The sequence below is a fragment of the Narcine bancroftii genome, chromosome 9 (assembly GCF_036971445.1).
Source record: "Narcine bancroftii isolate sNarBan1 chromosome 9, sNarBan1.hap1, whole genome shotgun sequence".
NCBI lineage: Eukaryota > Metazoa > Chordata > Chondrichthyes > Torpediniformes > Narcinidae > Narcine > Narcine bancroftii.
This window is the reverse complement of record NC_091477.1, coordinates 117,257,813-117,285,642: the sequence shown is the minus strand read 5'-3', so window position 1 is coordinate 117,285,642 and position 27,830 is coordinate 117,257,813. Positions and strand designations below refer to the sequence as shown.

The following is a 27,830-nucleotide window of genomic DNA, read 5'->3' as shown; positions in this document are numbered from 1 at the left end:
TCCAGAATCTATTGGCAGTCGCCAGCCCCTTTGATATCTCACCTCTATCAGAAGAGATGCTAAGGGCATAAGGTACTGATTTTTTGGACAGGTGCAGTTCTTTATTGCCAGTATATTGATATTTTAATGAATTTTGGACTATCCAAATCTCTGTTCACCATGTCCTAGTTTACAAAACGCCCTACTTACAGAAGGCTCCTAAGTTTTTAGACTCTATGTTCACTCCCAGATAAGCAATGTGTTCATTTAAAAATCTACGCCCCTGTTTTGCAATTCTTCCATGGACCCTGCAAATGGAAACTCATTTTCTCTCGCTTAATGTATATTCCATTTCTTTGTGTGAGTTGGTGTTTTAATTAACGGATATTAACTGGTTTTCATTGATAGGCAGTACAAAGAGGATTGATTGGGTTCATTCCTAAGGTGAAGGGATTGTATTATGAGGGAAGATTGTGCAGGCTGGGCCATTGTTGATTGGAGTTTGGAAGAATGACGAGAGAGAAACACAGAATCAGGCCCTTGGTCCCAGCTAGACTATGCCAAACTGTTATTCTGCCTAGTTCTATTGCCCTGCACCCAGGCCATATCCTTCCATACCCCTCCCATCCATGTACCTGCCCAAATATTTCTTAAATGTCGGAATTGAGCCCACATTCACCACTTAGGCTGGCAGCTTGTTCCACACTCCCACCACTCTCTGCAGGAAGATGTTTCCCCCTAATGTTCCCTCTAAACGTTTCACCTTTCGCCCTTAATCCATGTCCTCTAGTTTGTGCCTCCCCTACATCCAGTGCAAAACTTATTTGATTCTGAAGAGGCTTGACCCTCATGGCTGAAGTGGATCTGGGCAGTATGGTTTTAGAATAAGAAGTTGCCAATTTAAGATAAATGTGAGGAAGTGTCTTTACACACTCTAACTGTCTGCCCCAGAGAGCAGTGAAGAGTGAGTCATAACCAAGATTGAGATAGATTTTCGTTGAAACTCTCTATCAAGACCTGCCTGTTCCCTCGATTTATGGATCTTGATAAAGAATTGGAACCTGACTAAATCATCGACAATTCTTTTTGCTTCTTCTGAAACTACTCGACATTTTAAGTTCCTCCAGCAGAATTTTGCTCCAAATTCTAGCTTTGGCAGGAGAGTGGTGCCAAGACCAAAAATCAGCTGAGGTCTGCTCTAACTTAACGGTGGTTTAAAAAAAAACCACAAAGCTGGAGAAATTCAGCAGGTCAAACAGCATTTTATACAGATGGCCCCCGACTTACGATGGTTTGACCATTTTTCAAAGTTACAATGGTTCGAATCCATACTGTACTTTGAATTTTGGCTAGACTAGGCTATGAAGTTTAGTGTCTCCTGACAGCTCTCTTTCGGTCCCCGTACTGATCCCATTGCCCCACTCTCTCCCCAAAGCCCCGTGTCAGTCCCCACACTGATCCCACTGCCCCGCTCTCTTCCCACAGCCCCGTGTCAGTCCCCACACTGGTCCCACTGCCCTGCTCCCTCCCCACAGCCCCGTGCCATTCCCCACACTGGTCCCACTGCCCCGCTCTCTCCCCACAGCCCCGTGTCAGTCCCCACACTGGTCGCACTCTCTCCTGACAGCACTTTTTTGGTCCCCACACTGGTCCCACTGCCCCGCTCTCTCTCCCCACAGCCCCTGTGTCGGTACCTGCACTGTTCCCACTACCCTTTATCGACCTTTGATTTTTTTTTGGACTTACGATAGGAGTGCCGGAACGTAAGTTGAGGACTACCTGTACAGCAAAGATGAAGATAGACAGCCAACATTTCAGACTCAGGTGTTTTAGTGCTTCACTCCTGTCTCCAACCTTGAGGAGGGCTGAAACCCAAAACGTTGGTCATTTATCTTTGCTCCAGTAGACCTGCTGAGTTTCTCTAGCGTTGTGTTTTTACTTTATTGAGGGCGTCTGCAGACTTTCCTGTTTTACTCCTTAATTAGTGGTGGAGCAGCCTCGGACGGGTGTCTGCTAGTATTGCTTCATGTCGTTTTTTGTTAAAAATTACTACATTCACAATAAATTATTTTCAAAAACCCTTTTACACCCATAATGTTATCTTCATCCACGTCAGATTGTCCCCTCAATCTGTGGGTTGAGGGGCTTCTCCTCCGTCCTGCCCCGTCGAGACCGTGGTCCTGCCCCGTCGAGACCGTGGTCCTGCCCCGTCGAGACCGTGGTCCTGCCCCGTCGAGACCGTGGTCCTGCCCCGTCGAGACCGTGGTCCTGCCCCGTCGAGACCGTGGTCCTGCCCCGTCGAGACCGTGGTCCTGCCCCGTCGAGACCGTGGTCCTGCCCCGTCGAGACCGTGGTCCTGCCCCGTCGAGACCGTGGTCCTGCCCCGTCGAGACCGTGGTCCTGCCCCGTCGAGACCGTGGTCCTGCCCCGTCGAGACCGTGGTCCTGCCCCGTCGAGACCGTGGTCCTGCCCCGTCGAGACCGTGGTCCTGCCCCGTCGAGACCGTGGTCCTGCCCCGTCGAGACCGTGGTCCTGCCCCGTCGAGACCGTGGTCCTGCCCCGTCGAGACCGTGGTCCTGCCCCGTCGAGACCGTGGTCCTGCCCCGTCGAGACCGTGGTCCTGCCCCGTCGAGACCGTGGTCCTGCCCCGTCGAGACCGTGGTCCTGCCCCGTCGAGACCGTGGTCCTGCCCCGTCGAGACCGTGGTCCTGCCCCGTCGAGACCGTGGTCCTGCCCCGACGAGACCGTGGTCCTGCCCCGTCGAGACCGTGGTCCTGCCCCGTCGAGACCGTGGTCCTGCCCCGTCGAGACCGTGGTCCTGCCCCGTCGAGACCGTGGTCCTGCCCCGACGAGACCGTGGTCCTGCCCCCCAGCGCCCTCGCCTCGCGTTGGACTTGCCACAGGAGCCCCATCGCCGCCGGTGCATGTGGAGTGGATCACGTGACGCAGAGGGGGCTTCCCCCGTAGCGGTGACGTCACGGCGCCGTGTAGCGAGCTGCTGGAACGCGGTGTAACAATTTTCTTGTGTCCCAACATTCGGCGGCGTTTGGAGCTGGAGCCGGAGCCGGAGCGGCCGGGCCCGGGACTGGGGGGTCGCGCCAGGGATACCCATGCCCTCGCCCGGCTCTCCTCCTGCCTGCCAGCCATGTCATCGGCCGGAGTGGGCAACGGGGGCGGCAAAGCCGGCAAGCACACGGCTCCTTCGCCGGCGCCGAGCGGCCTGTCGCCTTCTGCCGCGGCCGGCTGCGGGACGGCGGCGATTCTCGGCGCGGGGGTCTCGTCTCCTCCTCCGCCTCTGCACCCTCACCAGGCGGCCGTGGCCGCGGCGGCCGCCGCCGCCGCCCAGGAGCTCACGTCGCTCTTCGAGTGCCCAGTCTGCTTCGACTACGTCCTGCCGCCGATCCTGCAGTGTCAAGCCGGCCATCTGGTGTGCAACACCTGCCGGCAGAAGCTGACCTGTTGCCCCACCTGCCGTGGCTCCCTCAGCCCCAGCATCAGGAACCTGGCCATGGAAAAAGTGGCTTCGGCCGTACTCTTCCCTTGTAAGGTAAGCACCCTCAACAGATGGCATCCCCTCTGGACTTGGAACCTTTCAGAACGGCCCACTTCTAACCCCCCCCAAGACACTTCACCCTCTTCGAAGTTCATTTCATGTGAAGCCAGAGCAAGGTTTTATTTCTTTATTGACACGTGTATCGATTTTTTGTTGCTCTACCGGTAAGTAGTCACTCTGCCTGGCCCGCAGGAAAAAGAATCTCAGGGCTGTATGTGATGTCATTGTATGTCCTCTGAAGCCTCCAGGGACGTCCGTGACTTGACTGGTGATTTCAAAATTGAGATAATGTTCTTGGGCTTTAATGTTCACCCCAGGCTTCTGTTTAATTTGGATCATCTGTAAGTGGGGGTCGCTTCCCCAGAGTCCCTATATTTTGTGCTCAACCCTGCAATAGGACAAACATTCCGATTTGGTGGTGGCCGCCGTTGGGGGTTCCACCAAATCTGGACCTGACCTGCGTATGTGTGGACACCTTTTGTCCTTCCAATGATCAGTCCACACTTGATCACTAGGCACTTTCAAATTGCGGCACTGGGTAGCCCTCCTGGGAACCTGGGTAAGATTACTGGGTCGTGTGTGCCTCCGTCGGCCCTTTCAAACTGCCGTGTCAACCAGGCAATTTACCCAGTTGGAAAGGGTCCCACCTGGTCAACCTCGTTGGGATCCAACTGGGTCCGCGAGGTCGTCGGTCTTGTCCACGGCCAGTTTGAAAACGAAAATGGCTGGCCCACTTATTCCGGTGACGTCAGCACTTGCGCGCGAGCGTCACCAGGCAGTCAGCATCTGATCGTCTTAGCAGTACTTCCGGTGAGTGCGTGACGCGTTATTGCGGGGGCAGGGTCCCCCTTAAATTGTTCAGGTTGACGATTTAATACGTCGATCCTCCTACAATTTAAAGGGTGCTCCCTGCCCCTTTGCCCTGGTCATCGCACCCGGGTCCCAGGAAGGCTACCTAGATGCTTCAGTTTAAAAGGGGCTACATGACTCCTGACCCAATAGGTATAAAGTTTGTGTTCCTGTGAAGTGGAAATGAAAGTAAACTCTTTTATTCTTTGGTGAGGCTGGATGGGATGAGTAGTTCAGCAAGGGAGAGTCTTCACCTGCATCCATGGATGTGCTGGGCAACTCTGCCTGACCACCTCGCGCAATTTGGTTTCTGCCTTTCACTCAGGATTGGGGTAGTTTGGGTGATTAGTTCACCCTCCAGTGGACCATCAGTCTCTGGTATGTCTATGGGAGAAGGGTTTTTAATCACTAGTCCATTCCAGAGTTGGGTTCAAGTCCCATTGTAAAGATTCAGTGAAAACAATAGATTGACTATCCAGAATTACCTGGATGAGTGCAGCACTGTTGAAAATGCAGTACTGGTAAAGCTGTTAAACTGAGGCCTTGTCTGCCTTCCAGTGAATGTGAAAGATCTAATGACAAGGGAGTCGGGTGGGTAAAATAAATGGTTGCACTTGCCGATGCGTCTGTCCATGGTCTCGTGCACTGCCAGACTGAGGCCAACTACAAATTGGAGGAACATCACCACATATTCCATCTGGGCACCCTCCAACCAGATGGCATTAACTTTAGCCTCTGGTTTCATTAGTTCCCTCACCCCAAATCTTTCCGTATATCTCCTTTGCTCCATCTCTTTTCCTTCTGTCTCCTTTCCCCCAGCTCTGCATTTACAGAGCCAAATCCACCTCCCCCAGTCAATTCTCACCTTTCCTGTCCACCTAACATCCAATTAACACCTTTTGTCTGTTGTTCTGTACTCCTCCCCCTGCCCTTTCTTCCCTTCTCCCCAGCCTTTTAGTTCAGACACCTGCCTGCTTTTCACTCGTACCTTGATGATCTCAGGCCCGAAATCCTGGTTTTGTATCTTTATGGGTGTTGCGAGACCTGTTGAGTTTCTCCAGCATTTGTTTTTACTTGAAATACCCAGCAGAGTTAAATTTCAATTGTGAACATAATTCAGCTCCTCGTGGAACATCTTTCTGCTTGAGGATGCAGGTTCCGGTGTCTGTTTTGAATGAGCCTGACAGATGGCCAGAATGGAATATGTTGCTTCAGTCAATGTGGTTCTGTCTCAATTCTGCTGAAACCTTGTCTGTGCCTCTGCTCCCTCTGGACCTGACAATTCCAACCGATACCTCGGGAGGCCTCTCGTTTCTTGTTCTCTGTTGACCTGGGGGTCACCAAACTCTGTGACAGAAATCTCACCATGTTCCATTCTCATTGTTCTCTTCTATATTTATTTTTTATCTGCATGTTTGTCCTGCATTTGTATTGTCTGCATGCATATTATGCCTGCATGTTTTGCACCGGGGACTGGAGAGGCTGTTTTGTCGAGTTGTACAAGTGTAATAAGATGGCAATAAACGCTGTCAGTTGAGCAGCCTATCAATTTCAAGTACTCATCCATTTTCAGTCCCTCTGTAGCCTCGCCCTTCACTGTAATCTCAGCCCTGCATTCCTTTGGAATATAGACGCTCCTCTAACTCTGTTCTCAAGGTTTGGTGTCAACCCTTTACTTAGGGATTTTATTCTTTGGTATAATCTTCTGCAAATTGACCACCGCCCGTGGGCTGATATCGCCTCCAACCATGCATTTTGGCGCCTTACAGTTCGGCGGGCAGCAACCTCCTTTGAAGAAGACCGCAGAGCCCACCTCACTGACAAAAGACAAAGGAGGAAAAACCCAACCCCAACCCACCAATTTTCCCTTGCAACCGCTGCAACTGAGCCTGCCTGTCCCGCATCGGACTTGTCAGTCACCAACGAGCCTGCAGCAGATGTGGACGTACCCCTCCATAAATCTTCGTCCGCGAAGCCAAGCCAAAGAAGAATAATCACCTGTTCAAACCCACCTGTGCTGGTTTCTTGAGCCACCATCTCCCAGTGGCAGTAGGGCCCAATGGTAATAGTGGCAGTAGGGCCCAATGGTAATACAGGCAGCTCATTGTAATAATGTTGTAGTGTTGCACAGCATGGAAACTGGCCCTTTGGTCCATCTTGTCCATGCTGACCAAGGGGTGGCCTTCCTGAGCTAGTCCTATTTGCTTATGTTCGGCCGATTTCCCTCCAAACCTTTCCCATCCCTGAATGTATCCAAATGTCCTTCAAGCAGTGGACCTCTCCGGCTTCCTCTGGGAGCTCATTTCATGTACCAACCACACTCTGTGGAGAAAGACTTGCCCCTTTAAAGCTATGCCTTTAATGCTCGCTTTCGATTCCATTACCCTGGAAGAAACAACTGTGACGACCTATCCCATTGATGCTTCTTGTAATTCTGTAAATCTCTACAAGGTCTCCTCCTCAGCCTCCTGTGGTTCACCAAAAACAATCCCAAACCATTCAATCTCTCCTTATAACGCAAGTCTTCTGGCCCCAGTGATGTCAGTGTGAAAGTTTAGTATGGCAGCCAGAACTATGCACAATATTCCAGGGCTGGCGTCCATCTTACAAAGACCAGAGGTATTGACACTACTGTGTTAAAGATATTAAGGAAGTCATAGGAAGCCAGGTTTGGAGTACTGTGCTCAGTTCTGGTCTCCAAATTATAGAAAGGATATAGGTGGAGAGTGTGCAGAGAAAGTTTACAAGCATGTTGCCTGGCTTACAGCACCTGGATTACAGGGAGAAATTAAGGAGATTGGGACTTTATTCATTGGAACGTAGACGACTGAGCAGGGACTTGATAGAGGTATTTAAAATTATGAAAGGAATAGATAGACTAGACATAAACAGACTCTTTCCCCTGAGGGCTGGGGAGGTTGGAACAAGAGGCCATGAGTTAAAGGTAAGGGGGCAACACTTTAGGAGAAATATTAGAGGTGGCTTTTTCGCTCAGTGAGTGGTGGCAGAATGGAATGATCTTCCGAATGAGATAGTTGCGGCAGGGTCCGTTCTGTCATTTAAGAAAAGGTTGGATCTGTACGTGGAGGTGAGGGGGTTGGAGGGTTATTGGCGGAGAGCGGGAGGTTTGAGCTAGTGGAGTTGTTCTAGTGAACCGGTGCGGACTCGAAAGGCCGACATGGCCTGTTTCCTCTCCGTAAATGGTTATGGTTAAACTACAGTTCAGTGAAATTTTAGAAAGAATGTATATATATTTTTTTCCTTCCCAATCAGCTGATTCCATCACTAGTTTTTTCCACTATTACCACATTATTTCTGGTCCAGATTTTGTGCTTTTCTTAAACCCAGAGACTAGATAAATGAGAGTTTATTTTTTAAAATTTAGACATCCAGCATGGTAACCGGACTTTTCGGCCCATGTGCCTATACCCCAATTAAACAACAACCCCTGTACATTTTGATGGGTGGGAGGAAACTATTTATTTTTGTGCAGTGATTTATATGAATGTTTGCACTGTGATATGGCGCCGCAAAAGAAAGAATTTCACAACTGGTTGAGGACAATAGATTCTGAACCTGGAGAAAACCTACACAGTCACAGGGAGAACGTACAAACCCCTTACAGTCAGCGTCGGTTTGAACCCGGGTCACTCATTCATTTATTATATACAATGTACGGGTGCAATGAAAACCTTTGGACTTGCACAAGGCAGTTGTGCGCTGAACCACATCTGATCAGAATGAATATTTCCTAGGTCTTCTTTATACCATTTACGATGTGTTCTTCTTGATGCTGCGATGATGGATGTTGGCAGAGCCAGCGGTGGCAGTGAACATTGCCACCCTACTGAAGAGATGTGAATCAATATTTGGAAGTTGCTGAGAGGGTGGTTTGGAACAATTTGTGCTGGGCTAAACTGTGGTTCAAGCTTCTGTGAAGGTGGCTGAGTCATTTTAAAAGGAGTGTTGAGGAAGCAGAACCCCAGCCACTGCCATTCCCGAGAGAGACAACTGCTGGTGTGCAGAGCACGAGTACTCATGCAAGAGGCGATGTGATGAAGGCTCTGCGCTTGGTCTCTTGGATTCTCGGGTGACTAAAACAAAAATTGCATGGATTTTGTGACTTTAAGCCCCTCACAGCCAATTTGGTACTCTTTGAAGGGCGGTGTTTCATCGATGGTAGCGTTGCGGATAACAGTAATTGCAACTACATCTCCAGCCAGGTTTACAGCACCGAAGCAGGCCCTTTGGCCCATCATCATGCCAACTAAGTTGTCTACTCCAGCTAGTCTCCAATGGTTGCATTTGGACCACATCCTTCGTAACCAGCCATTCTCACTTGGCTGTTGAGCTACCCGCTACCCCAGTGGGCCATAGTGAATTTAAGGGGGGGGGGGAGTTGGTCACAGACTGAAATCATAAAAAAAATGTTGATGTAGTCAGTAGAAGTATGGAAAAAACCAACTAAACTTGACCGCTTCTCAGGGAAGGGAGCCCATAAACTTTGAGCTAAGTCCTGTTTGGTTAATGGGGTGGGGCGGGGGCATAGAAAAAATAAGTTAGAATGGCTGGTCTAAACCATGTGCCTGTCTAGACATCTTTTGCTTCAACAACTTCCTTTGGCCATCTGTGTGGACAGGTCTTTTAAATCATTCCCCTCACCCTTTAATCTTGCAGGGTGATGTTTCTGTTCCCCATTCTGAAATTACCAAGAGCCTCTAATTTGAGATTCTGAAAGTAGGGTTTTCTCTGCTTATTCGAGTGGCCCTGAAATGCTCTGGGAACTGTGATTAAGGTGAATCTTAATTCCTTTTAATTTAAGATTTAACTAGAGCTGAGGGTAACTAAGAAAGAATCGGTCCCCTCAAGGACCAGAGGTGTGCTGAGCCAGGGAGTATGAGTGAGATCGTAAGTGAATATTCTTGAAGGAGAAAGTCCAGGGAAGCTGGAGATACAAGGTGTTCTGGAGCACATCTGTGTCAGGAAGGAGGATGCGCTAGAAATAACCAGAGCAAGTTAATGTGGCTAAATCCCAAAGGCCGGACAGGATCTCTCCTGTGAAACCTGGCAGTCTGCAGACGCTGTTTGTCGTAAAAATACGGAAAGGCTGGAGGAGTTCCATCAGTCTTGCAGCGTCCATTGGAGGTAAAGAGATATAACCAACGCTTCGAGCCTGAGCCCTTCCTCAAGGATCTATTCTTTGATGCGAAGGGAGGAGACTGCGGAGCTCTGACATGGGGACTGTCATCTTCATTAGCCATGTGCGAGATACCAGAAGACTGGAAGATAGCTTGTGTTGTCTCCTTGATAAAACCTGGAAATGACAACCAGGTGAGCATTTTCATCGGTGGTCTGGAAGTTGTAGCAGAATCTTCTACAGGACAGAATTTGTCTTAACTTTGAACATCGTGAAGAGGTTACAAGGTGTCAGCACAGTTCGACATAACCTGACAAATGTTTGAGGCAGTAATCAAGGAGTTTGATGGTCAATGTCGTCCACATGAACGCTGGTGAGGAATATAACAAGGTGCTGCCAGGTAGGCTGGTCCAGAAGGTTCAGGTACAAAGGACGTAATATATGTCAGTGAACTGTATCCAAAATTTTCTGGGTGACGGTGGATGCTTTTATTTTTACTCACTGGAATTCTGTCACAGACGGTGTACTGCAGGGATCGATACAGGCACCATTTTATTTATAATGTACCTAAATGAGTTGGATGTGAATGCAGGTGGTCTGATAAGCAAGTTTGCAGATGATACAAAAATTGGTGGAGTTGTATTTAATGAAAATTGTTTGTAAGTGGAGTTTCCAGATCAGCTGGAAACTTGGACAGAGAAGTAGCAAGTAGGATATAATTGAGACAAATGCGAGGTGATGCACTTAGGCCAAGGTCAAATTTTGTTTGGATTTGCAAGGTAAATGGCAAGAGTCTTTGGGATTGATGTGCAGAGAGACCTTGGAGTACAAGTGCATAGTTCTCTGTACATGGATAAAGAAGGGAAAAGGGCATTGCTTGCTTGCTGTCAATGCTTGCTGTCATTTCCTGAGGCGTCGAGTACAAGAGTTGGGACACCATATTGCAGCTGTGGAACACATTGGTCAAACTGTATTTAGAGGATTGTGTACAGTTCTGGTTGCTGCAATACAGGAAGGATGTGTTAGCAATAGAGAGAACAGAAGAGATTCACCAGGATGCTCTCTGGAGTGGCGGGCTAGTTATGAGGGGAGTTGAGATAGGCTGGGCTTGTTTTCTCCCTCATGTAGGAGACTGAGGAGTGGCCTTACTGAGGTTTAATACTGAGAGGCACAGGTATGATAGATGGTTTTCTTTGCCCCAGACTAGAACTAGAGGACTCGAGTTTATAGTGAAGGGGGAGAATTTAAATGAAATCTGTGGAGTAGATCTTTCACCCAGAGGGTGGTGAATATTTGGAACGAGCTGCCTGAGGTGGGAGTGGAGTCATCAATTAAAATGCATTTGTACAGGTACTTGGATAGGGAAGGAGCGGAGTGACGTGGGCCTAATGCATTAAGATAGATTGGCATCTGGGCGATGTTGGCTGAAGGGCCTGTTTACGTTCTATGTGTGGAACCCTGAGATTGGTTGGGAGATTGTTTTGTAACTCACTCCCTTGGTAAATGGCTGGTTATCTCCTCAGTGTGCTTTGCTCTCCATTTATAATGGTGAAATTGAAAACTGTGCGAGTGAAAGGAGTAAATAAAAACACGGAAATACTGGAGGAACTCAGCAAGTCATGCAACATCCAAAAGAGGTATGAAGATACCTTGTAGAGGGCCTTGGGTCTGAAATGATTCTCTTTACCTCTTCTGGTCACTGCGAGACCTGCAGATTTCCATGTTTTTACTCCAATCACTGCGTCTGTCGCCTTTCGTGCTTCAGTGTTTGCTGAGGTGTGGAGAAAGCATGGGAATAGGATTGTTTGGACAGCATCCAGTGAACAATGAGCGAAATGACCCCCACTGTTCCATATAGTTCTGGGAAGAGCAAGGGAAGCCTATTGTGTGACCACGAGAGGCCTCACAATGGGTGTGCTTCATCTGCAGGGCTCTCAACGATTTTCAGCTGACGTTGCGTTGTGCAGAGGAATTTTGACTTCACGTGATCCAAGCGATCATCCCATCCTGTTGGGCCACGTAACCAGTAAAAAGCAAGTTTGGAACACAAGAAATAGGAGCAGGAGTTGGCCATCCGGCCCGTCGAGCCTGCTCCGCCATTCAATCAGATTGTGGCTTATCTGATGGTGGGCTCATCTCCACCTACCTGACTTTTCCCCACATCCCTTAATTCCCCAGCTGTGTAAAATTCTATCCAAACTTGTCTTAAATATATTCACTGAGGTCACCTCCACTGCTTCTATGGGCAGTGAATTGTACAGATTCACCACCCTCTGGGAAAAGCAGTTCCTCCTCATCTCTGCAGTTCCTCCTCATCTCTGCAGTTCCTCCTCATCTCTGCAGTTCCTCCTCATCTCTGCAGTTCCTCCTCATCTCTGCAGTTCCTCCTCATCTCTGCAGTTCCTCCTCATCTCTGCAGTTCCTCCTCATCTCTGCAGTTCCTCCTCATCTCTGCAGTTCCTCCTCATCTCTGCAGTTCCTCCTCATCTCTGCAGTTCCTCCTCATCTCTGCAGTTCCTCCTCATCTCTGCAGTTCCTCCTCATCTCTGTAGTTCCTCCTCATCTCTGTCCTAAATCTACAACCCTGAATTTTGAGACTGTCTCCTAGTTCTAGTCTCCCCTACCAATGGGAACAACTTGTCTACCTCTACCTTATCTATGCCTTTCATAATTTTATACATTTTTTGTAAGATCCCTTCTTTTTCTTCTAAATTCCAGAGAGTTCAGTCCCAGACGACTCAATCTCTCCTCATAGGCTAACCCTCTCATCTCTGGAATCAACTCGGTGAACCTCCTTTGCTCCGCCCCCAAAGCCAGTAAGTACATCCTTCTTCAAGTAAGGAGACCAAATCTGCATGCAGCACTCCAGATGCGGCCTCACCAGTACTTGGCTCAGTTGTAGCATAGCCACCCTGTGCTCCTAAATTCAATACATCTAGCAGTGAAGGCCAACATCTCATTGTCCTTTTTTTTTTAATTTTTTTTTTATTTTTCACACTATGAACCATACTGACCAAAATACACACAAACATATCCCTCTTGAATATACAGTGTCATTTTCTCCCCTTTTCCCCCCTCCCTTCCCTCCCTCCTTCCCACCCCCCTCCCCACCCACTCAACGTTCAACATATATGATACATTAAACCCATTACCTTCTTGATAGCTTGCTGCACCAGCAAGCAACCTTTGCGATTCACGCACGAACACTTCCAAGTCCTTCTGCTCGTCAGCACGCTGCAATCACTTGCCATTTAAATAATAATCTGATCTTCCATTTTTCCTTCCAAGTTTGTGCTTTATCATTATATGGGTCACTAACTACTGAATTCATGCATTATATATTTTTTATTGTTTGTTTAATATATAAAGTTCCTAGCCAAATATTTTCTAAACTCCAAACTTAGATACATATGTTCAGCGAGGCGTTCAAAGTATCTTTAAGTGTTCCTGTGTTACGTGAAAAATGTTTTCACATAAAAATGCACACCTTAACTTTTTAAACCTGCTATGGCAAGCAGAAGCCCCTTTTACACTTGAATCCCACTAATTCAGCTGTTTAGTGTCCTGGAATAGGAATGGCATTTTTGCTGTTCACGCTTGTCCACTCTTATCTGCGACACTGCACGTGTTCACACTTGCAAGGAGCCATCCCCGCAGTTAGGACTCTTCTACTTTCTAACTGGTGATGTCATAATGCATCGAGGGATAGTGGACCTGCTCTAAATCCTGATCAACGTATTATGATCTTATATTTAAACAAAATTAATCACGCCTACGTACAGCTCGGTATGAGCTCTTTAGCCCCTGTTGTGGTCATGCTGACCTATATAAACCTTTATAAGGGACCGTGGAAAAGTTGGTAGCACTGTTGCATACGAGGTATACAGCGTGGGAAAGTTGGTAGTACTATCACGCACAATTTATAAATACGGAGGGGGGAGGGGAGGTGATGGTGGACCTGCCCTCCCAGAATTCTGTGCGGCAGAGAAAGGGATGTATGCCCAGCTGCATGCACGGAGCACTCATGGAGGGATTTCTCTGCCGCACTGGGAAGTTAGGGCTTCCATCGCATTTTCCCACGGTCTTTATAAATTGTGTGCTATAGTGCCTCCGATTTTCCCACACCGTTTAAAAATTGTCCACTATTGCTATTTATTCCCTCTCCCCCTCCCCATGACTTTCCTACGGCAAAGTTATACCTTCATTTTAATCTTTTCTTCCTCCACATTCCTGCACTCGTGCAAAAACTTGGATCACTTCTATCCCAGAATGCAATTGCCTGTTCTACACTTACCTGATTGCAACTCTGGCCGACATCTATAGATGACGTCATCTCACGCCGGTGTTGAGACAATTTTCATTTCACATTGACTTTTTTGTAAGGCTGATTGGCCATTAATTCCTGGGGCCACTTGCAAGGGTGAAAGGGGCTGGAGATAATTGTTGGATTTTGATGAGGTATTTTATTTCAAGTGGTAACATGTTGCAGTGCCCTTTTGTGTTTTTAAAAAAAAATGTGTTCCATGGGGAAGAATTGAACCACCAACGAGAAAGAGACTTGCATTTATATGGAGCTTTTCTCAACTTTACAGCATGTGTGACATTCCGAAGATACTGACGCATCACATTGCGCAAGGCAGCATTCTGTGTGCACAGCTTTATTATGTGTATTTTTTGGCTACTTGACTCGATTCCGCAGCCATGTGTCTTTCCTGGCTATTTGAACACCTTTTGTTGGTCTGGATTCCTCCCCCATTGTTTGAATTCTGAGACTTTCTGATATTTTCTACTTCTGCCTTTTCTGAATTTTTTTCTCCTTGAAGAAGGCCTCAGGCCTGAGATGTTGGCAATATGTCTGTCTCCTATAGATGCTGAATAGACCAGTTGAGTTCCTCTAGCATTTCGCTGTTTTTATTACAGTCACACGTTAAGCCCCTTTTTGATCTCATGAATAATGCAGAACTTTCAAGTCAGCACTTTTCCCATTAAGAAGTCCTGTTATGTTGCATTAGCATGTTATCAGTCATTTACAACCCAGATTTCAACCTTTGCCATGGGAAAATGTTCCTCGCCTGCGGGTGTTCCACCCTTGAGCTCTTGCACTGGCTGCAGTCTTATCCACAGCGCATGATCCTTGACCTGTGTGCTAATTTGCAGGAGCTGAGTTACAGGGAAAGGTTAGAAAAGTTTCGACTTTATTCCTTGGAGCAGGTTCACCAAACTAGAGGGTATAGGTGGAGTCAATGCAAGCAGGCTTTTTTCCACTGAGGTAGGTAAGAAAAGAACTGGGCAGCATGGTTAAGCTAGAAGGTTAGTGCGGTGTTATCACAATGCCAGCAACCCGGGCTCGAATCCAGTACTGTCCGTAAGGAGTTTTTTACATTTCCCTTGGGTGCTCCAGATTCCTCCCACCGTTCAAAATGTAGGTTAATTTGGGTGCAAGCAGGCAGCACAGGTTTAAGTGGCCGGATTTTCAGCTTCTAATGTGCTATAAATAAAATTTCAATTTAAACTGGAGGGCAGGGTTTAAGGGTGAATTGTTTAAAGAGAACATCAGGGGGAATTTTTTTCCACACAGAGTGGAACAAGCTGTCAGCTGGAGTGGTGAATGCAGGATCGATTTTGACATTGAAGAAAAATTTGGATAGGTACATGAAGTATGGAGAGCTATGGTCCAGGTCATTGGGGCTAGGCACAGAATAGATGGACTGAATAGCCTGTTTCTGTGCTATAGTGTTATAGTTAAAGAGCCTACATTATTCTGAACCCCAGTGAGTTTCTGGCATCCAGTGTGTGACATTCCACTGTGATAATGATTTTGTAACAGCAGCTGATGTCTCAGAGAAAGTGATACACGCAACTGATTTAGATTTTGCCATCTTCACTGTGGAAGAGGGGAACTGCTTGGGATCTTTTACACTAACATCTTAGTGCAGGCAAGGCCTTGGTTTAATATTCCAAATAAAAGACAGGATCTAACTGTCTTGTGACATTTTCACTGCCGGATATTCTGGGTTGGGATCTGGGAGGTCCCTGGTTTGTGCCTGGGTAAGTGCAGTCAGCTGAAAGAGGTTATGGATGTATGTTAACTTGCCTTCTTCTCCTTCACCAGGAGTAAGGGAGAACATTGGCTTGGATTCTTGTAATCCATTAACTTCCCCCATCCCCACCTCCCCTCAAAGCACCACTTCCCTTCCCCACCCTAGCACCATGTTAGAAAGGGAAGACCCTTTCTATCGCCAATGGAACGAGTCAGTGGTAAACTCACCCTTGCAGACACGGACAATCAGCCGGGTGACTGACGAACATTTTCCATGAGACCAAAAGAAGATTTGTGTTTCCACGTTGGGTTCAGATTTCTCTCTGTGACTGTGAGGATTTTCCCCGGTAGCTCTGGCTTCCTCCCACGTCCCAAAGATGTGTGGGCTGTTAGGTTAAGGTAAATTCCCCTTAGTTTTCACATGACTGGCAGAATTTAACTGAAGGCTAAATGTCTCACATTTTGACCATAATATTCCAAAGGAGAAAAACTGTTTGCAGCAGGTCTCTGTCTCGTCCCCGATTTTATATTAATGCTTCTGAACCAATACTGTCAATCCTTTATTCTCACAACATGATGGGTAAGGAGGCCATTTGCCCCATATTACTTATCCTTGCTCATGGAAATATCTACCCTTGTGGCCTTGCACCGTTGATCTTTCACAGAAGCCCTGTTAATAGTCATACAGCTATTTGCATTTCCTTTTTAAGCATTTATCCCATTTCCATCCAAAAATTCCTATGGTATCTGCCTCGGGCAGCACATTCCAAACTGCAACTAGCTGAGCAAAATATTTTGCCTTGTGTCAGCTCTTAGCCATCATTTTTAAATATGTTACCTAATCTTGAAAAGTTTTCTGGACTGTTAAACCCATTGGTTCTGAATGCTTATTAATCAGAATTCCTTTTAACATTCCCTTTCTCGAAAGAAAATGACATCAGTTCTTTTTTTTAGGTGTACAGCAAGGTAAGAGGCCAATTTGGCCCTAAGAGTCCATGCTGTCCATTAACTTACATCCCAGTACGTTTTTGAAGGGTAGGAGGAACCTAGAGCCCCCAGGGCAAACCCATGCAGACACTGAGAGAACGTACAAACTCCTTACAGGCAACACAGGATTCGAACCCAGGTCCGGTCCCGATCGCTGACGCTGTAAAGGCATTACGGTCACCTTCTGGTTACAACACCAGGGGCAGTTTGATGGCATCGTGACTTTTGATTCCGTTTGAGGTATATCCTTGTGGACATGCTCTGCTCTTGAACCCCCATGGCAGTGGTACTTAGCTTGAACAAAAGTGGGTATCGGAAGATAGGATGTTCAGGGATTTGGCCCAGATAGTTCAAACAGGTACCCTGGGCGAGATGGGTTTCCAATTCATGACAGTATCCGTGTCATTTCTACCCTTTAATGCTGCAGGTCAGTGAGCTTGTGGTACCTTCAGTCACTCATGGCTTTTTCCAACCACCTCCCCACTGTTGCGGAGAAAGAATCAACTACCGACACCAGGGTAATGCTTTGGAAGAGCTTTATTAGCAAGATATCTTGGAGAGCATGCCCAGCACCCAGCCTGAGCTTGCTCCGTTCACAGCCAATTTTAACAGAGTTTTCCTCCATGTGGGCTTCCTGTTGCAGTCAACCTGACAATAGTTTATCATTATCAACATTTGGCAATAATTTAATCATTGTTTCACAGAATTCCAAAGCTTATCATGTCTGCAGATAAATCGCAACCTTGAGGTTCCCTGCCTCCACTTAAGCAATATGCAACTGACTCTTGTATGTTCTTGTAAGCAACTTATGGGTGAACCCTTAACCCTTTGTGCTCAGATTTTCCTCCACACCCACCCACTCCTGCTAAGTGGGGGGGAGACAAAGTCAATTTTCCCTGCAGGGGTGGACATCTTGGCAGAGCTACTGTATGATGCTTGCTCCACTCCATTTTTCCCTCAGTTTTACCTGAGTGACTCTGGAATGATTAGATAGGCCATTGGCAAGGAGAGCTTCAACTGTTCAAATCCATTGCTGTGGTCAAGAGAGATTGGAACAATTGAGAGAACCATCAAGCCTCCGTCTGTACTAATCCCATTAACCAGACTTGGGCTGCAGCCTTTGTGCATTGGGGAATCAAATGCTCAGGGTGTTCTTTCTGCCTCCACTACCTTTATACAACAGCACGTTAACAGGCCCCTCCAGCCCATGACCCCATGGTTTCCAAATATCCCAATTAACCTACAAGCACCCCTCCCTCCACCCCAACTGCCGCGTCCACTTTGAAGGGTGGAAGGAAAGCAGAGCACCCGGAGGAGAATCATGCCGACACTGGGAGAGCGTACAAACTCCTTACAGACAGCACCTTCTTGGGTGATGCATTCTAGCTTACCCAAACTAGGGAAGCACAAGTTTAAAGTATGAGAGGAAAGATTTAAAAGGGACCTGCAGGGCAACTTTCTCTCCCCCCCCCCTCCCCCACAGACAGAGGGTGGTGATCTGCCAGTGGAAGCTGCAGTTGTGACATTCAAAGATGTTTAGACAGGTACTTGGATAAGAAAGGTTTGGAGGGATATGAACCAAATTCGGGCATATGAGACCAGCTTTGATAGACAACCTGGTTGGCACGAATGGCTGAAGTGCTGTATCCCTGCTGTACACCTGCATGACTGGGTGACAGAATTTTACCTGGGGTTCCAAAAGCTTACTGATTTGGGTTGATATTTCAAAGTGAATTTGAATCAACTTCTATTAGTGAAACATGAAGCTCTGCAGATGCTGTGATTGTAGTTAAAAACACACAGAAATGCTGGAGGAGCACAGCCCGTCTCGCAGCATCCATAGGAGGTAAAGATAATTACTGATGTTTCGGGCCTGAGCACTTCCTCAAGGTATAAGCAAAAATCAAGCAAAAAAAAAAACTTCAGGTAGTGCCTTTGTAATGCTGTTTCTAACAGTAAATTTATTTTATTTATGACTTTTTAAATCAGCTCCTCCCACAAATCTCTCTCTCTCTCTCTCTCTCTTTCTCTCTTTCTCTCTTCTTCTCTCTTCTCTCTCTTTCTCTCTTTCTCTCTCTCTCTCTCTCTCTCTCTCTCTCTCTCTCTCTCTTTCTCTCTCTCTCTTTCTCTCTCTCTCTCTCTCTCTCTCTCTCTCTCACTCTCTCTCTCTCTCTCTCTCTCTCTCTTTGTTTTTGCAATGTTTGGGGCTGAGGCATTGAAGGAGAGGCTCGATGATTAAAAACAACTGAGTTGAAGAGATAAACATGATATAATAGCAAAAAAATAGACTTCCAAGATTGTGCTGCAGAGAGGTGAGCAATGCATTGACACGGTTATCATGCAAAAGGGGCTTCTCTTTGTAATGGTGATACTACAGTGACCACGGTTGTGTCTGGTTCACTACTGTCTTTGAGGATACCTTCTATTAGACTGCAGACCAATGGTCACATGAACTATGAACTGGCCTCTGTGTTCAGGGTACGTTTGGAATGGGCAACAAATGCTAGTACTGCAGAATTTTGGAGTATAAAGAGAGCAGCGCGGTGCATTTGCCAAGTGTAAGCACCATTCTTGGGCCCACGTTGGGTGGGAAAGTGGACCAGAAGCCCAGCATCAAGACCCTGCAGTTCTGGTTTCTTCCTCTACCTGTCTCTTCACTGCCCACACCTTGCATCCTGTATCACCTCTGGGCCTTTCGCTCAGCTTCTTTTCCCCTTTTTATTTTTGCAAGTTCACCTATTCTATCTGAGTCTTGATAGAAGGTCCATGCCCGAAACATTGACCAATCACTTCCACCCATGGAGGCTGTCTGACCTGGCAAGTTCCACCAGCAATTCCAGGGCACTGAGGAAATGGTGCTGAACAACAGAGATTTTACTTCCTGGACATTTTTGGGTGTATTTTATGGATTTTGGGATACTGATCATGAAAATCACCTTAAAATTTTCCTAACATGTATCATGTTTTTTAGATCTAACCTATTTTGTGTTCCAGTCATACTTGTATATTGCCCACAAAGCAAGCTGTTGTGTTCAGCCCAAGCATGCACTCAGTACAGGTGCAATGCAAATGACGTTGTCTTAGGCCTGGGCATGCTTAGGGTTAGGGTGGATGCAGACAGGCTCACATATACAGATGCTGTGCATTACATTGATTATAGATTGAATGCATGTTGATGCACGTGTTCTTCAGGCTATAGCACAGTGAGTGTACTTAACAATAGCATTTATTGTCTTCAGGAAGATTCAATACAGCAAAAATGCTGCAACAGCTGTGATACATCCTGTCCGTTTGTAGCGGGTATGTGCAAAGTGCTAAATTCAATAAAAGTTAATTTAATGTTTCTCCAACTTCTTACGTAATACAGCAAATCTGAAATTATCTTTGTGTTCCGCTTGAAGCTGTTTATCATAATCCCCAATTTGTAATAATTGGATCTTTTTTGGCTTACCCCTGTATAATTATAACAATACTGAAGTTAACAGCCATATTAAATTCTGCTTTTTCTCACCAGGGTTTAATTTTTTTAAATTAGTTGGTACAATTGAGATGTTTGATTTTACACTAAAATTTACACAATTATGGCAAACACTCTGAACTTCACACTTGAGCGTTCGACTTTTATCTATCAGTGTCCTCTGTGAACAATGGAATTTTTGTACCCAATAAAGTCCTTTCATGCTTAATCAGGTTAGTAACAGTTAAAGGAGCCAGGGGTACAATTTGGAATACTCAACAGTTGAACTGCACAAATTTATTTTTGGTGCAGTGTCTTTGAAAGTTCAACCGGTTTGATAGATCAGCAGATTTGATATTGCCAACATGTTCAGCCTGTATTGTATTCCCACATTGTACACTAGGAACAGGGAGTACAGGCAGTTCATGTCAAGACTTGATCACGCTGTCATCTTAGCAGAGAGTCACGTAGGTGTATTGGCCTTGCTAATCTTGAGCACCTTTCTTTATTTAAAAAAACTGCTGGCTTTGGTCCTTTTGAAGCTCTCGTTACTTCTCCAACAACAGATGGAGTGTAATGTTGGACCTGCGCAAAATGCGGAGAAGGCCACAGTTGGGGTGTTGTGTATAGTTCTGATCACCACACGACAGGAACGATGTGGCAGCAGCAGAGAGAATGGTTCACCAGGGTGTAGCTTGGAATGAAGGGCTGTAGTTGAAATGTATACTGCCTAGGCTTCGTCTGTCTTCACTGGAATACAGGAGGCCAAGAGATGACATTGTATAAAGGTTCTAAGATTCTGAAGGGCATAGGTTTTTTTTTCTCCTCTAAAACTCTGGAGGAGGCCTAGATTTAAGGTCGGGGAGAGAAATTTATAGGGTGTCTGAGGGGGATGTTTTTCCACACAGGGTGTAGTTTGAACTGTCACAGATGGTGGTGGAGGCAGGTACAATTATAATATTGAGAAGGCATTTGGACAGATACTTGGAAAGGAAATGAGTCAACAATTACAGGCCTAATTCTGGCCAATTTGATTAGCATAGATGGCTACAAAGGATGGGCTTCTTCTGAATTTTAACAAACTGTACCTATTCCTTCCACCACTCACGTGTTCAAAGCTCACCTTCAGCAAACCCACAACCCCTGTCAACAGTTTCCTTGGGAAAGGTGAAGCAGAGCAGATCTCATTTGTATCATGCACATAATGTGCTCAACGAGAGAAAACCTTCAGGGTAGAGAGGGGTATACGAGTGAACTAAGACAAATGGATTAGTATGTCAGAGCATAGAAACAAGTATATGGACAGAATGGATGTGGAGGCTTTGGAAAGGGTGCAGGAGATATTGGCCAGAATGCTGGATTAGAGAGCATGAGGTTAAGGAAAAATTGGGTTGAATTCTTTGGAGCATCAGAGGCTGGGGGGAGACCTGGTGTTTATAAAATTGAGACATTGGGATTCTTTTTCTAGGCTAAAAATGTCATATTACTCGTTCCTTTACTCGTTCCTTGACGACGGGCTTGGGCCCAACACATTGGTTACATATCTTTGCCTCCTAAAGACATTGCGAGACCTGCTGAGTTCCTCCAGCATTTCTTTTACTGAGACGACCTGCAAATTGAGGGAAACAAACACCTCGCATTCCACCTGGGCACCCACCAACCAGATATCATGAACATCGACTTCTCTGGTTTCTATTGAACAGGTCAGCCATTTCCCTTTTCAAACCGCCTGACCAGGACCCGCGGGTAAGTTTTACTGGGTTCTCTGAACACCTCTGAGGTAGGTCAAGGACCCGATTGGGTTCTGACTGGATTGACCCAATTGGGCCCTTTCAAAATGCCATGTAACTGGGTCGCTAATTGTGCAAATTGCCCAGTTAACCCCATTTTACATGGCAGTTTGAAAGGACCTAATGGGGACTGTATGACACCAAGGCCCCCCCCCCACCCCACAGCACATTAAGGGGAGGGGGCACAAACTCAAATCATAAAACATTTTTTTTTATGTAGTTTGTAGAAGTATGGAAGAAACCACCTGCTTCACAGGGAAGGGAGTCCATAAACCACAGCCAAAGAAAAGTTTGAGAATGGCTGGTCTGGATACTGTCAGGTTACTTGTGTGTCTCTTTTTACAACTTGTTTACCACTCCAGATGAAAGCCAGAAGGTTAAGCAGTTAAAAGTAAATTAAATGTTTAAAATAAAACTGCTCCCTTGCTAATGTTGACACTACTTTAACAGAATTCACACATGAATATTTCCAGGTCCCACAATTAACCAATTCTGGTTTACAAAATACGAAATTCCACTTTGGTTCTCAATGTCCAAGAGCTAAAGCGTTCACCAAAAGGCTTTCTTCTCTTCAATGTACTGGCTCAAAGTCAAAAATATCACTAATTACAAAGAGGGTAACTGAGAAATGGAGGGCAAAGTTAGACTCTGATTTCTGTGTGTTTCATTTTGGGAAAGAGCAGCAAAAACATTGCACAAGGCTGGTTAGGTCAGTAAAATGGTTAGTGGAGGCTGTGAGGGAATGTGCTTGGGAACTGTCTGAATCTCCTGCTCCGTGGCTGTGCTGTAAGAGGACAACGCCCTCCCTGTTTGGTTTATCGTGTCATGCCAAGCTCCAGCCTGTGGCTGACGCCTACACAACTCCAATTCAGTGGCTTGCTGCCACTGAGATTCATCAGGCCAAGTCACAGCTTTGACGTTATCTGCTTTCATTTTCATTGAGACTCTTCCTGAAGGGTGCTGACCCACCTCCTGGTAGTAATGCTCATATTTTTGACAAGGTCAACGGTGTATTGTTGCTCATTTAAGCTACTTCACCTGATTTGAGTTTCTTGTCATGTGTACCAAGGTTCAATGATAGTTTGTTTTTCAAGCGATTCAGCTGGACATCTCAGACATAGTACAACAAGTCATACAGAAGTTACAGAGCGAGGTCAGTTGGTACAGAGCAGTGGCAACTTGATTTCACTAGTGTGAGGTTCATTCATGGCAGGAAAGTAACTGACCTTGAATCTGGTGGTGCGGGGGGGGCGGGGGGGTGGGAGGTGGTTGGTGGCCAGGTTGGGATGAGTCTTTTAATATGTTGGCTGCTTTTCCAAGGTAGCAGGACGTGGAGGATGGAGCAGAGGATATGTGTTCGCAAGCCTCTGTGGGCTCTTGTGGTCTTTGGCAGAGTAGTTCCTATTGCATGTAGCTTTACAGGATATGTTCAATAGTGCCTCTGCAGTTGTAAAAGGATGCATTTGACATGCCAAATATTCTCCTGCTTTTGATAAAGCAGAAACACTGGTGCACTTGGCCGTTTCATTGACGTGAGTAGAAGTCACTGGAGATGGTTACTCCAAGGAAATGAAGATTTAAATAAGATGTGGATTTGGGGTTGCCCAGTCTTCTGAACCCTACAGTAAAACTCCTGGTATCCAGAAGCTATAGGGATTGGTAGTTGCCAAGTAAGTGTATTTTCTGGTTGTCTGAGACTTGCTCTTACAATACCTAATGCACATAAACCTTAAAGCATTTTACTTTTATTTTCAGTCTCTTCCCCATCCACAGAGATGCCCAAAAGACGAACAATGACATTGTAAATAATTAACCCCCCCCCCACTTTTACAGATAAAGCCTCTGAGTGACTCTTGCGAAGCAGAGATAAGGAGACTTGTGAACGGCGAGTGGCATCAACCAGCTCTTCATCCTGGGCGACGCCATTGCTGTTTCAAGCAACTTTATTCAAACAGCCACGACCAAGGCATCCGCTGGATGAATATTTGCCCCCATCTTCACCAAAGGTTTATGTGTTACTTCAAAGAAGTGCTTTACAATTTTTTAATTTGCATATTTTTTACCTATTATTTAGTTCAACTTTTTAAAATGTATTTTCCTCAATTTTTTTTTCCTGGTTGATTGAGGCTACTGTTTCCTTGAATTACAAATACCAGTGTTCAGCACATCTATCTTACCCCAAATTACATGAACTGCAGTAGGTTACTTTCCCTTGGAAGGGTTTATTTTGCAGCAAGAGTGGGAAATGAGAGTTTATTGCCGTACATGTACATTTTACAAAATCACTGAAATTCACGAAGGTATGTAAAATGCACCAACAATTTATCCATTGAGAGAAAAAAGATAAGTTCCTTCCTTTAAGAATTTGCTGATATTAATTATTCCATGCGCTTGCTTGTGTCTGCGTGTTAAGGGGCGGCCTTTGAAATCTTTTTTTCAAAAAAAAAGGGTTTGCATTTATCTAGTATCTTTTATTGGCCCCTTTTCAAGACTTTGAAAGTCAAGACCCACAAATGCTGGAAGAATTCAGCCAGCCTTGCACAGACTGTAGAAGGTAAAGATATATTCCTACTGTTTCAGGCCCGTATCGACAGTAATATATCTTTATACCTCTGTGCGAGAACAGTTGAGTTCCTCCAGCATTTCCTGTGTTTTGACTACAATCACAGCGACTGCAGACTTTTGTGTTTCACTCCCCTCAAGACTGAAAGCACAGTTTGCTCGCAGCAAGACCCCCACATGCAATAAATGGGATATTGAAGGTCAATCTTGCCCGGGGGTCTGCTGGAGTTGAGGGAGAAACTCCTTGTCTCTTCCTGAGAATAGTACCGTGAGTCCTTTAGCATCCATCAGAGCAAGAAGGTGGAATCTTTGCTTAACATCCTGTAAAATCATTGGTTGTGACGCCCATACATTTGCAAGTGCTGGCCTTCCAAATCTCTCAGTACATGTGGTCTGACTCGAACTGAACTGAGCTGCTACAGTGACATCCTGCTGCAGAAGAGCTGAGAAAAAAGACTTCTGGAGTGAAAAGAAGAAACGTTCTACTGGCAGGGAGCTCTGTAATCAAAGGATTCCAATTTAAGGTCACTGCAAAGCCTCTGTGGGAAATAAATGTCTTCTCATAATGTAACGGTAACACGTAGGTGTAAACTATAAGAAAAATATTGATGGGGCTGTAGGGACAGAACCGTTGACCAGACTTTCATAGGCGCTAACTCTCATTTTAAAATGCAGTGCAACCTCTGGTATCCGGCACCTATGGTGATTGGTAGATGCCAGATAAGTGAATTTTCTGGTTGCTTGAGATTGTGTTGCATGATTGGTGAGCCAATTTTAAACTTCCCTATTTTTTTACCTATTTTCCTTTTTTTTTTCTGGTCGCTTGAATTCTGGATGACAGGGGTTTTACTACAGTTTCATTGAGAAGCCAGCACAAAATACAATAAAACAAATATCTGGAATTAAAACTCAAATTCTGGAGGAACTCAGCAGGTCTTGCAGCGTCCATGGGACGTAAAGATCTGTAACCAATGTATGGCCTGACCCCCTTTTTCAAGGTACGAATAAGTATGTAGCAGGGGAAGTGGAGAAGAAAGCTTAACGTTTCAGGTGGATGGCCTGTTACCGAAAATGAGAAAAGTTGATGAAATACAAGTTTTTAAGATGTATACTTCTGGGAACAGGTCAATGTTTAACATCAGGAGCAAACTAATTCCCATTCGTCGAGCCTCTTCACTCTTAAAAAGATCCTTCGGAACTCGCTCTTTGACCAAGATATTATTTGCTATCTTTGAATCTGTGGGATTCATTCCAGCATCAAGGGAATTTTCAGCTTTGCCACTTGTTTTCGGATTCTAGATTCTGAGGTGTTTTGCTTTTGGACAAAAACCAATGTAGCTGGTTAACTCGGGTTGGGAGATTCAGGGCTTAGTAAGGATTGAAGAACTTTGCATCCAATGTGGGAGCTTCTTCCTGATGCTTGGCTGGTGTGTCATGGTCAAGTGTTGCTTTTAAGCCACTGGGAGTACAATGACACAATAGACAATAGGAGCTGGAGTAGGCCATTTGGCCCGTCGGGCCAGCACCGCCATTTTAGATCATGGCTGATTATTACCATCAGTACCCCTTTCCAGCCTTATCCCCATAATCCTTAACTCCATTACCCACAAGAGTGTTACCCTGAGCCAGGCAAAACATTCCAAGGTGTTTAACAAAATATTGGCAATGGCTATCAAGAAAGAGGCATTGAAGGGCCAATGAGCAAAGGCTTGGTCAAAGAGCGGGCTCTGAAGGAGCATTTTAAGAGTGAACTGATTGGGGGTTCCAGGTTTAGTGCCGACACAAATGCCAAAGACAACGATTTAAAGTGGACATACAAGAGCTCGAGAAACAAAGGGAACTGCTAGATGCCTGAAGAAAGAGTTTGAGGAAAAGTTGGCCATGAAGTAGGACATTTTTTTTAAAAAATTGTTGGGGCAGGTTAACAATTACAGGAACAATAGAAAATGAAGTAACTTGCAAATAAGGTGAAACTTTTTAAAATGCAGTCTTTGCAAGAAATACTTGCAATTTTGAACTAATTGCAGTTGTCCATTAATTTGTTTGGGCAGATTTTAGGCAGAAGGGTACTTCATAAGTTTAAAAAAAAAAGCATTGTGAACATGGCTCAGTCCATCAAACACCTGTATGTCTCCTTCTAACTCCCACTACCTTGGAAAAGAGTCAACGTGCTAAATGACCTGTCTGACCCTGGCCACACTCTCCCCACCAACCCCCACCCCCGGTCTGGAAGAAGGTTTGTAGGTGAGATTGGGTACTACCAGGTTTAAGCACAGTTTCTTTCTCTTTCCCCACCTCCCCCCACCACCACCTACCCACACAATGTCATTGAAGTAAAAATATCTTGTCTATGCTCTGTACTAACCAGTCTCTCTCTTTAATGCTGTACTTTTGTACTATCTACTTGTACTAAGTCCACTGGTCTGCTTTATTAAAATATTCACAGTTGCAGTTGATGCATGAAATAAAATCTTCAGTATATAGTGCAGTTGGGTCCTTTTGTGGTCTAATTGTGGTACAGATTTGTAGAGGTGAGGTTTCATCGAATCATACAGCATTAAAGCAGGCCCTTTGGCCCTCTTCATCCCTGCTGGCCATGATGCTCATCCCATTAATCCCATCTGCCTGTAGTAGTCCTGTGTCCTGCTGTGCCTTTTCCTGTGCTCGCAGTTCAGGCCCTCACACAAACCAATCTCCTCTCCACTGACTCCATCTATATACCTCTCACTGCCTCAGCAAAGCACCCAACGTGTTAGAGGACCCATTCCATCCGGCTCACACATTCCCCTCCCATAGGGCAGCAGGTGCGCTAGCTTGAAAACCTGAACTGCCAAATAATTTATCTCCTGCTGTTGTGAGACGCTTGAATGGGCCTCTTATTGGTGAAAGATGTCCTTCCACCGTTTCACTACTATTCTATGTGTACTGGATTATGACCTAGTAACACTATACAATGCACTCTTTAATGTAACACTACACCCTGCATTTCTGTTTATTATTGTACTTCCTGCTATAATTAAGTATGGGTTGGCTTGGCTGGATATCAAGCAAAACGGAGCCTTTCATTTGTATCTTGGTAAATAGAACAGTAAACAACTCAAGTGAAAACACACCTGCAGAAATTCAGCAGGTCAAACCGTGTCCTTTACATAGATAACGATGCAGAACCCAATGATTCAGGCTTGAGCCCTTCAAGTTATGGACAAAATTGTTACGAGCCCAGAGGACTCCAAAAACCAGCAGCACAGAAATTCACCAAGACCATGGTTACTTAAACAAAAGATGCTTTTAATTTTCTTTTTTTTAAAAATTATTTTATTTTTCACACTCTGAACCATATTAACCAAAATACACACAAACATTTCCCTCTTGAATAGACACAGTGTCATTTTCTTCCCTTTTCCCCCCTCCCTTCCCTCCCTCCCCCTCCAAACCCATTAAACGTTCAACATATACAATACATTAAACCCATTAAA

The 27,830-nt window shown here is 45.6% G+C and overlaps 1 protein-coding gene across 1 annotated transcript in view; it reads left to right on the top strand.

Annotated features, from left to right (window-relative positions):
* The first annotated feature begins 2,950 nt into the window (after positions 1-2,950).
* Positions 2,951-27,830, top strand: part of LOC138742698 (E3 ubiquitin-protein ligase SIAH1-like) — a 28,097-nt gene continuing 3,217 nt past the window's right edge. The window contains exon 1 of the mRNA XM_069897447.1: positions 2,951-3,526. Coding sequence (XP_069753548.1) covers positions 3,125-3,526 — 402 coding nt within the window. The 5' untranslated portion in view covers positions 2,951-3,124. The remainder of the gene's footprint in view (positions 3,527-27,830) is intronic.